The sequence below is a fragment of the Polypterus senegalus genome, chromosome 1 (genome assembly GCF_016835505.1).
Source record: "Polypterus senegalus isolate Bchr_013 chromosome 1, ASM1683550v1, whole genome shotgun sequence".
NCBI lineage: Eukaryota > Metazoa > Chordata > Cladistia > Polypteriformes > Polypteridae > Polypterus > Polypterus senegalus.
The window spans coordinates 278,882,086-278,900,457 of NC_053154.1; the positions used below are offsets into that span (position 1 = coordinate 278,882,086).

Genomic DNA, 18,372 nt, shown 5'->3' on the forward strand with positions numbered 1-18,372 from the left:
TCACGGATTCTTCCAGTGTAATTATTTCTTCTATATGTTTGTTATTTATTAATTACTGTGATAAATTTGTGTTACCTTACTTTCGTGGTCTCTGCAATTGTGTGTTTTCATGGTTGTTAGGTGTGTAGTTACAAATGGTCATACTGTATGAGGACACAAGTGTAACTCTTTAAAAACTGGTACTACATGTCCTTTAGGGTGTAATATTGTACAGAAAACAAATGTATTCTTTATTACTTTCTTTTCATAACTAAGACACATCTTCTGGTCCATCAGTTGTTTTGGCTGTTCAGTTAATTCTTACTGAAAGTACACCTCTGTTACTCAAAAATAAAACAGTAACACTTTAATATAACATTTATTAATGTAAGCAGTAGTGAAGATTAATCAATATTCAGTGCATCATCATGAACTCCTACGCAGTAAAAAAAACTACTTATGAAATATTAATCTTTCATATGCAATATATCTTTTATTTCTAGTGATTATTATTATTACTACACTACTATTCCTTTGTATTGTATATTGCTATATTTTTGTTATCATTATTGTCCTGTATCAGTCTATGATAAAGTATTTCTTGGATTCATTTGTGCAGTTATGGTTCCCATTCATTAATAAACATTTACAAATGGATAAATAATTAAAACTTGAGATTAGGTACTGGAAAATTGTCTATAATTAATTAAATTGTCTATAATTAATGAATAAATTATCTATAAAGATGTAGTAAAAGTTACAAATGTCATAAGATGATAACTCATGTATCTGTAAAACTTTATAATAGCTTTCATTAATCCCTTAAACCAAAAAACACTCAATAATAGTAAACCAAACTCTAAACCAAAAGATTTCATTTAATTTTCAGAGTCTTCTTCTCGGAAACTTTCTTCCTTGATTTGTTTGAAAAGTTCTTACAAGAACATTAAGATAGAAACCCACATTTTTTCACATGGATTTTAGAAAAAATTTTCATGTACTAAATCTCCTCATGGGACAGTGGCAATTAATCTGAGGACCACTTTGGTATCACAGCTGATCATCTGTGTTGCGAGCCGCCTTTAAGAGTAATTTCACATTTATTTATTATTATTTCTTTTTTCCAAAAGAAACTTACGTGAAAAATTCAAATCTAACTTTGGTGCATTTGCATTTCAGAGCCCCGGATTTCAGCCAGTTATCTATAATAACCCTTCAGCCATGAAGATCAACTAATAGAAAGCTGCTTCTCAGAATAAAGTGATCATCAACAGTGGCACAGAATTAGAAAGATTACCTTGACCAGGCTGACATCAAAGTGAGTTTGAAAGAGAGATGGCTTGACTTGAAAGAAACTGAGGTTGAAGATGTGTTACTCATAAAAAAGACAGAGGGATAGAAATGACCACAACAAGCAAACAGGAGCAGAGGAGGAAGGTGTAGAATTGAAATAAAAGTTGTTAATCATCAACACCTGTCTCTTACTGTAATTTTAAATGATTATGCATAAATATATTATGCACTAAGAAACAATTTAACCAAGCATATACTTGTGTGTTAGTTTGAAAAATGTTATAAAGTAAAGTCTCCCATGCAAACAAAATCAAGTTTGCACTGCAATTACAATCAAATTCTAGAAAATTATGATTTAATTAATGTTAAGATCTACTTAGTATTTCTTAAACTTACCTTATATGTCATTAATTGTGAATAAGTCCAGTTTTGTAAATTTCTCAAATCCTTTGCTTCATTGATCAGTTGGTTTTTTACAGCTTGATTATTCTGTTACATAAAAAATAAACGGTAAATGTTTTATTAAAGTTTTGCTTCACAATAGCAAACATTTAGAGCAGTGATAATCAAATATATTTTACCTGGGGCCAAACACTCTCTCATTCAATCCTGGATATTTTCACCCTGTCACCCATTGACTCATATCAAACACACATTATGTAAATTTAAACCTGTCAAATTTATATCTGTGCAAGATAAGGCTAATTTAAATGTATATTTTCTTCTTACAACAGTCCACAGTGATTGTACCCATTCATGCAACTTCCAATTAGCCAAGAAGTAACATTGAAATTTCTTTGTGGTACTGTGATATTTCAGTTAATATTGCAACTACCCAATTGAAACTTCACTTTGACTTTCAGCTGCAATAAACTGTGCAGTAACAACTCTGTACTAAAATTCAGTATTACAAAAATCAGCATAATTCTTTCTTTATGTATTAGATAAGTATTCATTATATTAATAACCTTGGTTCAAACAAAATGGAATATGATTGTATCTTTGACTTTCTCCATCATTTACTTTCCTTAACAGATTCAACATACTGGAAAACCGAAGGTCTGGCAGTGGAAATACTGGTATACATATACAAGAAATGGTTAATGGCCCTTGGTATGACCATTCAGCAGCTCTTTTCTGATGATGACCTGGACTAACTCCCATTGCCTGGTGAAGCATGTAAATGTCCTCAAGGAAACTGCCATCTTCATAGGCACTTTTCATTGTACTGTCTTCTCTTCTCATTCTTTTCCATCCCAACCTGCCATACTGTTCAGCACCAAAGGTCAGAGTCATTACAATACTTACAGTGGTGTGCAAAAGTATTAAATCCCCTTGAAAGTCATAATAATTTTCTGCAGGACAAAAGATTTATAAATATATGTGTCCATTCAGTATTTTTAATGTGAATTCTGTAACAATACATTTCCAAAGTCCAAATAAACCATTTTTCTCTAGATATTTAACTGAACAAGAAAAACTCAAAAAGTTAGTGTTTGTATTCAAGCCTTACAAATAATTACGCATTACTACTTTGTTGAGAACCCTTTTGCTATAATAACAGCCTTAATTCTTTTGGGGTAAGTATGTACCAGTTGTGCATTGTTCGGGAGTGATTATTCTCCATTCTTCTTGGCAGAGTTTATAGAGATCCTCTAGGTTGATGCAATGGCGTCTATGGAGAGCAGTTTTCAATGCCACAAATAATTAATTCTCAATAGGGTTAAGATAAAGGGCTTTGACTTGGCCATTCCACAACATTCTCTTGTGTCGCTTTGGCCTTATGCTTAGGGTCACTGTCACATTGAAAGATGAACCTCTCGAGACATAGTCATAGAGTCACAGACTGGAACAAGTGCTTCTGCAATATTGTGCAGCATTTGTGTCCATTTATTGTCCCTTCAACTCTGACAAGATTCACAGACCAAGCACACGAAAATAATCTCCATAGCATGATGTTGCCACCACCATATTTCACTGTAGCTATGGTGTTTCTTGAGAAATGGGCAGTGTTAGTTTGACTCAACACATACCTTTTTGAAGTCTGACCAAAAAGTTCTATTTTGGTCTCATCTAACCATAAAACCTTCTTCCACATTTAACTGGGTACTTCTCATGCTTTGTAGCAAATGCTATATGTGCTTTTATAAGGACTTTCTTAAGGAATGGCTTCTTTCTTGCTACTCTCCCATAGAGGCCTGTGTTATGGAGAGCTCTTGATATTGTGGACCCATGCACCTTCACTCCAGTTTCAGCCAAACAGCATTGCAGACTTCTGAACGTGGCCATTGGATTTTTATTAACCTCTCTCACCATTTCACATCCTGCTCTGATGTTTAGTTTTAAGGGACAGACTGCTCTAGTAAGAGTCTGGGCACTGTGATAAACCTTCCACTTTCTGATGATGGATCCAATGGTGCTTAACGGGACATTCAAACTCTTCAATATTTTTGTACCCATTTCCTGCCTTGTGCATTTGTTTCTATGTTTCTCACATCAGCAGAATGCTGCCTCATCTTCATTTTTGCAGTGATTGTCCAACAAAGATAATGAAGGATGCTTTTTGTATTCAGAAAGATATAAAGGTATAAAGAGAGATACACAAATAGTACCTAATTATGCTTTATTATGGTCAAATGACTGTCAACTTTGTGTTGTTTGTGATTAATTTGTCATTTTTGTAAATCTGGAGTTTTCCAACGCACAGAGGTTTAAATATTTATGCAAGCTCCAACTTTTCAGTTTTTCTTTTTTGGTTAAATATCTACAGAAAATGGATATTTTGACTTTAGAAATGTATTACTACAGCATAAGAGTTCACATTAAAATACTAAATGGATAAATGTGTGTATAAATCTTTTGTCATGCAGACAATTATGATGACTTTCAAAGGGAATGTATACTTTTGTACACCACTGCATATACTGTATGTTGATGCAAAATAAACTATCCAAAAAACAAAGCTGAAATCATTTACTAAACAATACAGACTCAAAATTAAAATAAAATAACTAGAAAACACTTGATACAAAAACATTGAGAAATTAGAACAAAAAATTTTTCCAATACTATAAAAGCTGGTGTTTTTATTGTATTCTTTAATTTATATCATCTTTTATTCTTTAATTAATGTCCTGCAGTGCTGAAAAATGCTGTGCTGAATTTACACAACACAAGATAAATAAGTGAAGTGTTCAAAAAATACTTTCATTCAAAAATGAAGGTATGCCCCCAATTTCTGTCCCTGTGGCACTGGCCCTGGCTTGGGGGCAATGACAACTTGCATGTAGGCTGGATCAAGGTCCATCAAATGATGACAGTACAATATGATTTATACAATATGATTTATTACCAATGAATGAGTAACGAAAATGTTTGGACAAGGTAAAAAAAGAAAAGAAGCAAAAAGCAAAGGTTTTAGAGCAGGTTGTTAAAAGTAATTACTACAATCTTGAAAGAACAGCTAGGAGTTACCACTTACAGTATGTCTGAAAGAGAAATCTTGAAGGCTGTGGATTATACACCATCGGTGATCTCTAGAAAAATCTGGAGTGTTCTCCACTTGACTTTCTCATATACGTAGAGATTATAGAATAATTGTATGAATATGTAAACATGTGAAACAAAACCCATTCAAATTTCAAGTTTATTTGATAGCTCTTTTACCTCATCAGATACATTTCAAATAATGGTGTTGTTTTATGTTTGTACCATGTACTTTCTCTGCATTGTTGATAAGTTAAATAACAGTTAAAAATAATAATATGTGCAATGTAGTTAATAATCTGTTACTAAATAAAATAAATAATTAGATATTCCCAAAATTATATATTATTCTAGGCCTGTCTTTAACTCTTTCATTCTGTCATTCATTGTCATCATTCATTCAAATCAGAGCATTATTGTGTATGCAACTGATTAATGTTGTCCTGCTTTTGCGATGCTGTTTGATTTTTAACTCTCATTTTCATATAAAAAATTAAATGTAGGTATTAAAAAAAGTTCAAGCAATCCAAAAAATATGGAAAACAAGAAGAAATGTCAATTAATTCACAAACAGTACAAAATTGATGAAAGATCATAACATATATGTAATGCAATTCGTGGAATTAAATGTGGAGACAAAGAAGTAAATGAGCAGCGCAGTCAGAAAGGTATGGTATGTAAATTTTACATTTCAAAGAAAATCTATACAAGTCAAGTCAAGTTGGGGAGCATGCACTGGTACAGTGCGTTGCCGCACCCACTACACAACGAAACAACTTAGGATCCTGGTTGGCAACCCCCCAGGCAGACACGTGGTCCAGTCCCACCCTCCGGAAATGACCCTCTATCTGCCGTAGCCAGGTGTTATGGGGGCGACCCCTTGGCCTGGTCCAGACACTCGGGTCCCCAACAACAAGGATCTTACGAGCAGGATCACCCTCAAGGAAACGTGCTACATGGCCATAGTGCCATAACTGACACTTCCTCACAATACAGGTAATGTGCCTCATTCGGGACTCCATGTGCAACCGCTCGTTCGACACAAACTCAAATCAATGGTACCCAAGGATTTTCCAGAGAGACACAGTACCAAAGGATTCCAGCCCTCGTCTCAGGTCACTGGATAGCCTCTATGTCTCACAACCATATAGCAAGACAGGAAGCACCAGGACTCTAAAGACTTGGACCTTCGTCCTTTTGCATAGATATTGGGAGCGCCACACACCCCTTTCCAGTGACCCCATGACGCCCCATGCTCTCCCAAACCGTCTACTGATTTCATAGGAAGAGTCACCAGAGACATGAATGTCACTGCCAGGATAGGTAAACCTCTCAACAAGGTTGACACTCACTCCGCTGACAGACATGCTGCTGATGGCTGTGCCCAAGAGGTCATTAAAGGCCTAGATCTTGTTTTTTTATCCAGGACGCTTGTAAGCCCAGACACTCAGACTCCTCACTCAGGTTTCTCGAGATCCCCGGTCAGAGCCTCCATTGACTCCACAAAGCTCACAGCATCGTCAGCAAAGTCAAGATTCGTGAATCTTTCTTCACCAACATCAATATCTATACTTTGATTAAAAATGATATCTTACCATAAAAATTATAAAACAATTATTTCATTGATGGCAATGAAAAACAAACTTACCAACTGTTAGTGTTCATATGTAGCCAATCATACATAATAAGTATTGACCACAAATACTTGCTAACACTAAATTGTGTGATTTCACTAATGAATTAATAACCTTTCATTGAAATTCAGAAGCAGCACAACGAAGAAAATTTCACAAACACTATTAAATCACTAAAAGAAATGTATTAAGTACAAAACCCAAAAAAGCAAGTAAATTTCAAAAAACCACAGCTCAAAACAACTGTGGAACACAATTTGCCTTAGGAAAGACAGTAACAAGTACCTAAATGTTGAAATAATGATAATGTGGTTAACAGATAAACCTGCTTCTACAATATCACAGAATCAACTGACAAAAAAAGCATTTTAAAATGTTGTTAATCAAAGTGGAGGGGTAAATTATAGAAAATCCCTAGTTCTGGGTAAAAAAAACAGAGCCACATCAGCCTGCATGTGATGGTTCAGGTCTGCTACATGCTACCTGTTCCAAACAGGAGCATCTTGAACCTGGATTGTCAATAGTCATAAGTGAGATAAGCAGAGTAAATGAGGACACGCATGTAGCAAAGGGTAGGTGCAAAAGGTGCCAGGTGCTTTTATTAAAATCAATCAAAAATCAGTGTTTAACAGTGCAGACCTCGATTATAATAAATAAATAATCCAATAAAAGTCAGTGATCGTGGAGGTTAAAAATCCAATAAAAAAAATCCAGAAAACAAGGTTAAAATGTCAGTAGGAAACCGTCCTCTCTAAAATCTCACAAGCCCAAATGTATCCTTTTAAAACCGACGCCTCTCTGGCTTACCCTACTCAGGTGTTAGAGCACGGACAACCTTCAGTCCTTCCCATGTCCCTGCCGCCAATCCCATGGCATTGCACAGGATGCCGCTGAGCCTCTACTCCTTCGACTCGTGCTGTCATTTCCGACCTTGAGGCAAAGTCCTCCAGAGTATTTTGCTTGCACTTGCTCCCTGGCTGCTTAGCAGGAGCAACCTTCAGGTTCCTCTTGAGCGCCGGCCACATGCTCCATCTCTGGCGCTCCATTCCCGTCCACCTGTTTCCTCCCATCTTACAGTTTCTCTTTCACTACTGCCCTTCTCTCCATTCTTTCCTTTAACCTCCTTTCTTGTCTTTTTCCTCATTCATTTTCGTTCTATTCTGCCCCATGCAGGCTCCTTATATTTGCTTAACAGGGCACCGATGTGAACCGTCACTCCCTCCAAGGCAATAATGAGGCAACTGATCAGTCTGCCTGCTTTGGCATGAGTGTGCACACAATCAACCCCAAAAAACCCCACAGCAAAGCACACTCATACACCTGCACCCAAGCCTGCAATTTGAGGCATGATTATTTATTTACAAAGTCACCCCACACCATTAAACATTCACCACACTGCACAAGATCTTACTTGAAGATTATTTCTGAACAGACTAGTTCAAATCTATTTTGTTTGTTTTTCCCCTTAATTTTCTAAGCATTGTTGCTTTTAAATGGGGTTCTCTGGGAGACCCCAAAAATTTATTTTGTACTGTCTTCTATGTATTCACAATATATATGTATACATTAGAGCTATCAAATGATTAAAACTTTACTCAGTATTAATCGCAACATGTGGTAGTTCAGCAATGTCCAGTAGTCCCCTGTGTATGGCACTGATGTACAACTTAGTAGCTCAAACTGCAAACACTTGTGTCTTTCATACAAATCCTTGATAAGTGACAGAATTGTCACATGTGTAGGTAATGTTTAAGAATCTGAATACCTCACTAATATTTCTCAGCTATGCATCTTTAATTAAATTTAGAAGTCACAACAAACAGGGCTAGTCAATCCCCATTTTCTTTCAGACTTAAAATGTAAAGCACTAAACTGTTACTTGGCCACACTGAATGTAAGATTTCATAAATCCCACTCCAGCCCATACTGTTGCATTTGGAGACTGTAATAAGTGATTACAAAGATGTTTTTAAGTGGCTGCGTATGTCTTTTACTTCTTTAACTAAATGTTTTTCTTGTAAGAACAGTAGTATGATTTAATAATGAATAAAATCAGAAAGCCTAAATTTTGTATATTTCTAATTTACAAAAATTATGTAGGTCCATATGAATCCAGATTAAAAAAAGCACAAATGTCACTAAAGTTACAAATTACTTATGTGGAATATGATTCAAACTCGATTGTGAAAGTCAAGTGTCTTCATGTTTTATAGGATCATTACTGTCATGTCACGTTCCAGTTTTGAGAACTATAAGCACAGTTCTTCTTCTAACTTCAGCCTAGTCCTGTGTTTATTTTTAAAGGAAGGATGAAGGTCATGAAACAGTGGCAACTCTGTCTGAAACAAGAGCTTCCCTCTGTTCATTAACATTACTAAGACTAAAATTAAATGTTAAGATATATGTACTTTATTATTAATAATTGTTCAAATGTGTCTCCCTTGTATATTATTACTGTCTTGGTCTGACAATTTCTGAAACTGTTCTAAAATTGATGGCACAAAAAAAAACTAGTTAATCAAAACTAAAAATCTTGTAATGTTAGAGAGAAAGAGACAGACGCACTGCAGCCTGCTTGTTTTGAGGGAGTGTATTGGGAGGTGGTGATAAAGATAGCACTCACCTCACATGTTAACTTCCACAGAAATCCATCTGTCTTCTTGCATGGTATCGACATGACAGACTTCAGTTTGGGAAGACAGGAATGGAGTGTACAACAGGAGCACAGTGAAATGCATCATTAGAACCAAGCCACAGCCAAGTGAAGAGATATGTGTTCAGCTGCAGTTACCCTTTTTTGGTTCTCCCACGTACCACTTGACAGCTGTTTGTTTACCATACTGCTCTCATGTACAATTACATTGATACTAGCCAACCCGCGGCGTACCTTACGCCGCATAATCAGGCCGGTTTTTTAATAATTTTTAAGTACAGGGATAAAATTTAACATTTGCAAAATCGGTAATGTAGTAAATCAGCAAGAAAAGCAACATTGTAACAATGCACGGAACGAACCAACACACAATCGTCCGTCGCGAACGAGGTGGGAGGGGTGTGTACAAAGTGCAGGAGCATCTAAGAAGATGCATGTTTGTCGCGGATGCGAATTGCTGTATGTAGCGTGTACAACACTTTGCTATGCTGCACGCGGTCGTGCGTCGTAACCGAAAACTCGTTTTTTAAAGACTGCTCACTTCATTGTGTTTTAACCTCAGTTGTAAAGGAATGTTTTAATGATCCCATGGGATACCCCTCGCAAACAGTTTTACACGCGCATATGGCGATTCACCTCCGAGAAACATGCCTCTATTAACAGTCAACGTGTGGGAGGGGGGTGTGTACAAAGGGTAGGGACGAAAACAGTGGGAGCGTATGAGTCGCACTTAGTGGCAATTCCACAGTTTGCAGCCCGAATGGGGTTCAACGGCTTACCCACGCCTAGACACACGCTCAATCTCATGCATAATTATTTATTGAATGGTAAACACTTCTGGAAAGACACGGTTGTCTAAAACAGGTTAGTGTGAGAATACAACAGTAAGTGAATGAAAAGATGGAACTCTGGAGAGAGCAAAATACAACACAATAGTGAACCCGCAGCATAACAAACGCCGCATAATTATTTATTGATGGTTGAACACTTCTGGAAAGACACAGGGACACCCCTCGCAAACTGTTCTACACGCCGCATACAGCGATTCACATCTGCGACAAACAAACTGTTTTACACACTGCATACAGCGAATCACATCCGCGACATGATTTTTCCTAGATGGTCCTGTCGCGTCCACCCTCGCACTCGAAACATACACACTGCCTGCTCATGTGCCCGGTCGCAAGCTGCGTCCAGCCTCATTCTCGAAGCATACACACCGTCTGGTCATGTGTCCGCTCGCAAGAGAAACTCACGGAGAGCCACCCACCAGCTGCCTGTGTGTGTGCCTCTGTCTGTCTGTCTCTGGCGCGGCTTTCTCTTGCCCTGCCTCTGTGTGAACCGGTCAGGCACAGGGAAGGTCAGCTGCTGACAGAACGTCTCGACTGTTGCAGGGCCTGCATTGGTGAAGCAGGTGAGACGGTAATGAAACAGAGGCACAGGGCTTATTGGTTTTTAAAGACTGATTCCTTCATTGTGCTTTAACCTCAGTTTTAAAGGATTGTTTTAAGGATCCCATGGGGTACCCCTTACACGCTGCATATGGCGATTCACCTCTGCGAGAAACATACCTCTATGAACTGTCAGCGTAGCTCGGAGGTACATGACATTAACCTGACCTGCACTGCATGTGGCCTCTACGACAGACGAACATAAATGACGCCATTTTTTCTGTGTCGTCGCGTCCGAGTTGGTGAGCGTGGCCCTGCGAGTTGTCGTCGTATCCAATGGTCTTGGAGTTGGTGGGCATGGCTCCTTCCTGTGTGTGCCATAGGTGTCTCACTTGTCGTTAAGTGAATCCACGCCGCTATCGGCGTGCTTTTCATGGTTGTCTTGCCTTAGTGAATTATATATATAGATACAACTTTTTTTTATTTAACAACTGAAGAACATATTCATTTACATGTACGTTTTTTTTTTAAACTGGGTAACAAAAGACAATCTTTATGTTTTTAACAATATCAGCCTCACTTGGGTCAAAGCCCTCTGCTTGGAAACCATTGATTTTTGTTAGAACTATATTATTGTCTACTGTCCTAAGGAGACATGCAAGTAAGAATTTCATTATTCTGTTTAGTATATTGTACTATGTACATAAGACAATAGATATGACCTTTAACTTGAACCTGTGTACTCACTTCTAATGCAGTTTCAATCAAAACCTAAAATTTGTGATTTAAACATCTTGCACTGTAACTGTAAATGGTGCTCCTGTAGTTTGTTAAATGGTTAAACAACTTAATTAATTACACTAATATATCTCAAAAGGTTGCATAAAAAAGCACACAGCTACAGACAGGTCTGTTGATTAATCTGTTTCTCTCATATTCCTTTATTAAAAATACAAAATAAAATAAATGTCTACCATTTCAATAAATCAGCAAAACAAAAACATACTTTCTGAGGCTACTTAATGTGTTCACCTCATCAGTTAAAATACACTTGATTGACTGTGGTATCAAATGTATTAAAGACAAATTCCAAATGAATAATTATAACAGGGCTGGGCAAGTTAATGCGTTTTTATAGAGTTAACATATTAATTAATTAACGACGACAATTATTTTATCGTGCATTGATGCAGTTTTGATATTACTGTATTATTATTTTGAAAGCTTCAGTTTCGCTAGCGATCAATAGAGATCAGTGACCTTCTTGTTACAGTGCTTTTCGATATGCTTTTGCTAGAAGGAAATTTAGCTTTGTTGATTTGTCTGCACATGAGTAGCGAAGAGCAAACAGCTTCTAAAATGGCATGTGGAGAGATACCAAAATGAATTCTCAAAGCAAAATAATCCATGGATGACTTTTTTCGTATTATCGCTGAATCAGTCTTTGATTTTGATGCAAGTGATCTTGAGATGTAGATTGAAAACGAAAGTGAGGCAGGCAGCAACAGATGCTTTATGTTGATTTATGTGTGAAACCACTGTTTTGTGCACATTTCAGAAAAATGAGTTTTTAGGAAAAAATATTTGCCCTCAAAGAATTGCTACTGAACATTGACTGTTTATGCTGCTCCCTGATAAAAGAAAATGTTTCTGCTAGCATCTGTTCAGATAAAAAAGAAAACAGATTTAGAAATGTTAACTTGCTGCTGTTATAATGTTATGATTGTGGCTCTGGACTCTGAGGGTAACTTGTTTTTCTATAACAAACTACATAAAACATTAATGCCCTGGCAGCGGCTAATAACTTTGGTTTTATATTTGATTTGATTACATTAATGTTTGTTAGAGATTTACAAGAAATATTTTAACTGCTGCTATGTAAAGAGAATACTGCAGTTAAAAAGCACCTTATTTGATTAAAGTGTTTGCAAACCAAATGCACGTAATACACTACTTTTGAGTTCATTATTGAATTTTGCAAATAACAATGTGATTGTTGTGACTGTCTTTGATTCATCATGATAAATCACAGACAATCATGCGATTAATCGTGAGTAAAAATTTTTATTGTTTCCCAGCACTAAATTATAATAAACTAGGAGCTTTTCCCCTGCTCACTTCACTGCCAACCCCGTGCTCGCTTACGCTAGCCACCTTGCGTTTCAGGGGATGCGGATGTACAATTTAAACAGATTTTAATTTTCATGGGAATTGTTACAGATGCATAATAGAGCTATTTTACATTACAGTGAGTAATTAACCATATTAAAAAAGAGTAAAATGTAATAATTTGAAAGTAAATTATGTTTCATGTTGCGTTAAGAGTTATTCATTGCGTAATATGAATTTCTTTTATTTGGCTTTGAAATTAACACACAAATACTTTTAAAACTTACACTTTTACAGTAAAAACAATTTTTTAAATTAAATTTTCATCAATATCGCATTGAATTTTGATTCTGTATTTGGACTTTCATTGTGAAAACACAACGTATAACTGCCCATGATTGAATTTCATTTCTTTCTCTCTCTTAAATAAACCGACTTTTTTGAATGTTTGGCTCTGAGATTTCTTAATTGTCTTTGCAAAAGTTTTTTATTGAGAAACTGTTAACATTTTAATACGAATGGCATATCAAGATCTCCTTTGTTGTGTAATGTTATACGCAGAAGATGTACTACATTACCTTTCTTGGATATATCCTTCTTTCTACAGTAATTCACGCTGTGGAAGACTAGATGGTGTTACCGGTTGTAGATATTTTTCGGGATATTGTAAATTGATGTTTTCATCTTCCGCACGATTACCACCAACTGTTTCATCATAGTCTATTGATACGCATTTAACCAATTTGCCGTGTAACCAACCAACATTGTTGGTGTTAATTTGTTTGACTTCATCGTGTCTCTGTGCTAGGATTGCCTGTGTACTCATTTTTTCTGTTGATAACCCTTCATGATGAAATTCTTCAATAAGATTTGGACATAATACGTCTTCTTTAATTGGGTAATTAAATTGAGGAAAACATTTATAAGAGCTGAGAGAGCAGAAACTGTGTCTGTCAAAAGCATTCAAACAAATGACAAGTGAGATTACCATGTGCATGGTTGAATATGGTTCAGAGGAGGGTGTGACTTGAAAAAAATACTGTATGCGTGGTTAAATATGGTTAAGATGAGGGTGTAACCTGAAAATATCTCATGGCCAAAGTCTCATCTCACCGGACTTGAAAAAATCTTCCAAAAAGTCTTGTCTCATCGCAGGATTTTTTTATATAATAGAGAGATAATGTAAATAAAATTGATATCAGACTCTCGAAACACTGAGTAACGAGGCTTATACTCACAACTTTTGATGCAAGTGTTTCCAGAGATTTTGCAGCATCATCCAACTCTCCAGCTGTGAAATTCTTATTTATCTAAAGCAAAAAAATCATGAAATGTAATTTATCACAATTATTAAACCTATTGGTCTCCTGAGAGAAGCATTTAAAATATTTGGACACAGATAATGTTCAGGCTCTATTTCCAATCTAGGATTCAACTGCCATCTCCAGCTGAACCCCACTACTCACTGTTAATCAACTTAAACACAATTAAAAAATTTGTTTTCAAAAACCCAGCCACATGGGATGCACAAACAAGTGTGTATCTTTGTGCTGGTCACAAGCCCAGATAAATGGGGACGATTACATCAGGAAGGGCAACCGGTGTAAAATGTTGCCAGATCAACATGCGGACAACAATACAGATTTCCATACTAGATCGGTCGAGACCCGGATTAACAACGACCATAACCAGTACTGTTAGCCAACAGGGTGCTGGCAGAGATTGGGCTACAGTTGGCCGAAGAAGGAGAAGAAGAGGGGGGACACGTTTCAGGAGGAAAGAGGAGAGGAGGAAGGTAAACAGAGTGGAACTGAGGGTAGGAATTTTGAATGTTGGCAAATATGACTGATAAGAGGAGCGAGTCAGCCAATACAATGGAGAGAAGGAAGGATGATATATTGTGTGTGCAAGAGACTAAATGGAAGAGCAGCAAGGCCAGGTGGATCGGAGGTGGATTCAAATTGTTTAATCATGGTGTGGATGAGAGGTGAAATGGGGTAGGGGTTATTTTGAAGGAACAGTATGTCTAGAGTGTTTTGGAGGTGAAAAGAGTGTCAGACAGTAATGATTATGAAGCTGGAAATTGAAGGAGTGATGAATGTTATTAGTGCATATGCCCCGCAAGTTGGGTGTGCGATGGATGAGAAAGAAGATCTCTGGAGTGAGTTGGATGAAGTGATGGACAGTGTACCCAAGGGACAGAAAGTGGTGATTGGAGCGGATTTCAGTGGACATGATGGTGAAGGGAACAGACTAGACAAGGAGGTGATGGGTAGCTATGGTGTCAAGGAGAGGAATTAAGAAGGTCAGATGATAGTGGATTTTGCAAAAAGGATGGGCATGACTGTGGTGAATATAAATTTTAAGAAGAGGGAGGAACATAGGGTGACGTACAAGAGAGGAGAAATGTGCACACAGGTAGATTATATGCTATGCAGAAGAGTCAATCTGAAGGAGATTAAAGACTGCAAATTGGTGGCATGGTAAAGTGTAGTTAGACAGCAAAGGATGGGGTGTAGGATGACTTTGGAGATTAAAATAAGGAGGAGAGTGGGAGCAGAGCCAAGGATCAAATGGTGGAAGATGGAAAAGGAAGACTGCAAGGTTGAGTTTAGAGAGGAGGTAAGACAGGCACTGGGTGGCAATACAGAGTTACCAGACAGCTGGGCAACTACAGCAGTGTTTGGCGTAACATCTGGACAAACCTGGTGGTAGAATGGAGAAGTACAGGAGAGTATACAGAGGAAGAGGATGAAGAAGAAGTGGGATAGTCAGAGAGATGCAGAAAGTAGGCAAGAGTACAATGAGATAAGGTGCAAGGTGAAGAGAGAGGTGGTGAAGGCTCAAGAAAAGGCATAATATATGAGTTGTATGAGAGGTTGAACACTAAGGAGGGAGAAAAGGAACTGTACCAATTGGCTAGACAGAGGAACAAAGCTGGGAAAGAAGTGCAGCAGGTTAAGGTCATAAAGGATAAAGATGGAAACATACTCACAAGTGAGGAAGGTGTGTTGAGAAGATGGGAAGAGTATTTCAGGAGACTGATGAATTAAGAGAATGAGAGAGAGACAGAGAAGGTTGGATGATGTGGAGATAGTGAATCAGGAAGTGCAACAGATTATTAGCAAGGAGGAAGTAAAGAGCGCTATGAAGAGGATGAAGAATGGAAAGGCCGTTGGTCCAGACATCATACCTGTGGAAGCATGGGGGTGTTTAGGAGAGATGTCAATGGAGTTTTTAACAAGATTGTTAAATGGAATCTTGGAAAGTGAGAGGATTCCTGAGGAGTGGAGAAGTGTACTGGTACCAATTTTTAAGATTAAGGGGGATGTGCAGAGCTGTAGTAACTAAAGGGGGATAAAACTGATGAGCCACAGCATAATATTATGGGAAAGAGTAGTGGCAGCTAGGTTAAGAAGGAAGGTGATGATTAGTGAGCAGCAGTGTAGTTTCATGCCAAGAAAGAGTACAACAGTAGGGAGCAGGTTGTGGAGACCCTGGAGAGGTGGAGATATGCTCTAGAGAGGAGAGGAATGATGGTCAGTAGGAACAAGACAGAAGACACGTGCGTGAATGAGAGGAAGGACAGTGGAAATGGTGAGGATGCAGGGAGTAGATCTGGCAAAGGTGGATGAGTTTAAATACTTAGGATCAACAGTACAGAGTAATGGTGATTGTGGAAGAGAGGTGAGAAAGACAGTGCAGTCAGGGTGGAATTGGTGGAGAAGAGTGGCAGGAGTGATTTGTGACCGACAGTTACCAGCATGAGTGAAAGGGAAGATCTACAGTACAGTAGTGAGACCAGCTTTGCTATATGGGTGGGAGATGGTGGCACTGACCAGAATACTGGAGATAGAGCTGGAGGTGGAAGCGTTAAAGATTCTAAGATTTGCATTGGGTGTGATGAGGATGGACAGGATTATAAATGAGTACATTAGAGGGTTGGCTCAGCTTGGACGGTTGGGAGATAAAGTCAATGAGGCATGATTGAGTTTGTTTGGACATGTGCAGAGGAGAGATACTGGGTGTACTGGGAAAAGGATGTTAAAGATAGAGCTGCCAGGCAAGAGGAAAAGAGGAAGGCCTGAGAGAAGTTTTATGGATGTGGTGAGAGAGGATGTGCAGGTGATGGGTGTTACAGAACAAGATTGGAGGACAGGAGGATATGGAGCAAGATGATCCGCTGATCTGCTGATGCCTGCTAATGCAGGGTCATTATCATTAATCAAAAGAGACACTGAAATAAAAACTGAAGGCAAAATTGAAAACTAAAATGAAATGGGTACCAATGAACTCTGTATGCAAGAGAATTTTTTTCTCTTAAATTCTGTAGAAATTGGTAACTAAAGTAATATACTGACCAGTTCACTTAATTACTGTACGTTGGGCAATTTTTACATTAATCACATGTTCTTTTTTTGAGAAAGATTTTACCAAATGTCAGAAAAAGAAGAAAGAACACTATATTTGACAGTATTTCTCTAATTGTGTTGTGCATTTTTGTAACAAATATTAATTGATAATTGAGTACAAAAATCTACACAAAATCCTGTGACCCATGTGCATTGTATCAGCTGTCAGCACTGCCTGTGTAGTATGCAAAACGTTGATTAATTTCCATTAGATTTTACATTTTTGTACTGTAAATAATATTCAGTAGAATATAAACAAATAACAATCATCAAATACCTGTTCCATAAATGGAGTAAAGTCAATCTTTCCAATCTGCGTTGTGAAATTGTCCATAGAAGCTCGTACATTGTCACTGAGAAATGTTATTTTTGGCACGTTTAAGTTTGTTTTGTTAAATTCATCTTTGATTCCAGCAGTGTACTGAAATAAGATTAAAATAAAATGGATATTGTACTGTAAAGTTATAAATAGCTATCAGCAACCAATAAACACAACACAAAAATTATTAGTCTTTTCACATGTACAATCCATAAATTTACTGGAAATTTGCTCATTCACACATGTCTGAAGGAACTGCTAAATTCGCTCTTCCATTTTTAAAGTGAGGTGAGGCACAGCTGTGGCAATCACAACTCCAGTGCTAATGAGGGACAAGAAAAGCCCTGCACATGTGCACAAAGTTCAGGGCCATCTGCACCCACATCATGCACTCAAGCCACTCAGACCACGTTACCACACCACACCCAAAGACACGAGTGTTACCATTATTTATTTATTTAAAACTTGCCAACCAGCCGCAGACCTCACTTTACCACATTGACCCCATGGTGTAGTACTCAGCTGCACACCTCCAGAGTCCTGTGTTAGATTTTCATATTATATAGAGTTGGCACACATTTCTCTTGTCTTCATAGAACCTCAGGTCCTCAGGGACAGAGAGTCACATATAGTGTGCTACCTTCCTGAAGCATAGGTGGGAGACTTCTCTGGAAGTATAAATAGCCAGAGCAAGGGTAGATCCAGTTGTCATTGTTCATCTTGTAACAACTGGCATAAAAAAGGGCAGGCTAATATTTCTGTAATTAAAGTTAAACAATTAGGTGCCAAGCTGAGGACAAAAAGTGACAAGATGGTCTTCTCAAATGTTCTGCCTATGATACACACCAATCTAAACAAAACTGTGGAGTTTAGAACATTTAAATTGTGGCTTAAATTTTGCCGTGGAATAGATGAACATGGGTTTAAGGAACGCCAAGGTTCCTTCTGGAACAAATGACACCTGTTCCACCATGAGGGGCACCAACTACACAATGCGCACATTAATTCCAGGACAGGCTAGTTTCATAACTTCACATAAAGGAATGGACAGTAGAATTATACACATTGCAACTTTAAAATTACTATCCCAAAATTT

The 18,372-nt window shown here is 37.6% G+C and overlaps 1 protein-coding gene across 1 annotated transcript in view; it reads right to left on the reverse strand.

The window, feature by feature from the left end:
- prom2 (prominin 2) overlaps positions 1-18,372 on the reverse strand; it is a 152,813-nt gene that overhangs the window by 30,483 nt on the left and 103,958 nt on the right. The window contains exons 16-18 of the mRNA XM_039775157.1: positions 17,235-17,378; positions 13,784-13,855; positions 1,669-1,761 (exon numbers count right to left, since the gene is read on the reverse strand). Coding sequence (XP_039631091.1) covers positions 1,669-1,761; positions 13,784-13,855; positions 17,235-17,378 — 309 coding nt within the window. The remainder of the gene's footprint in view (positions 1-1,668; positions 1,762-13,783; positions 13,856-17,234; positions 17,379-18,372) is intronic.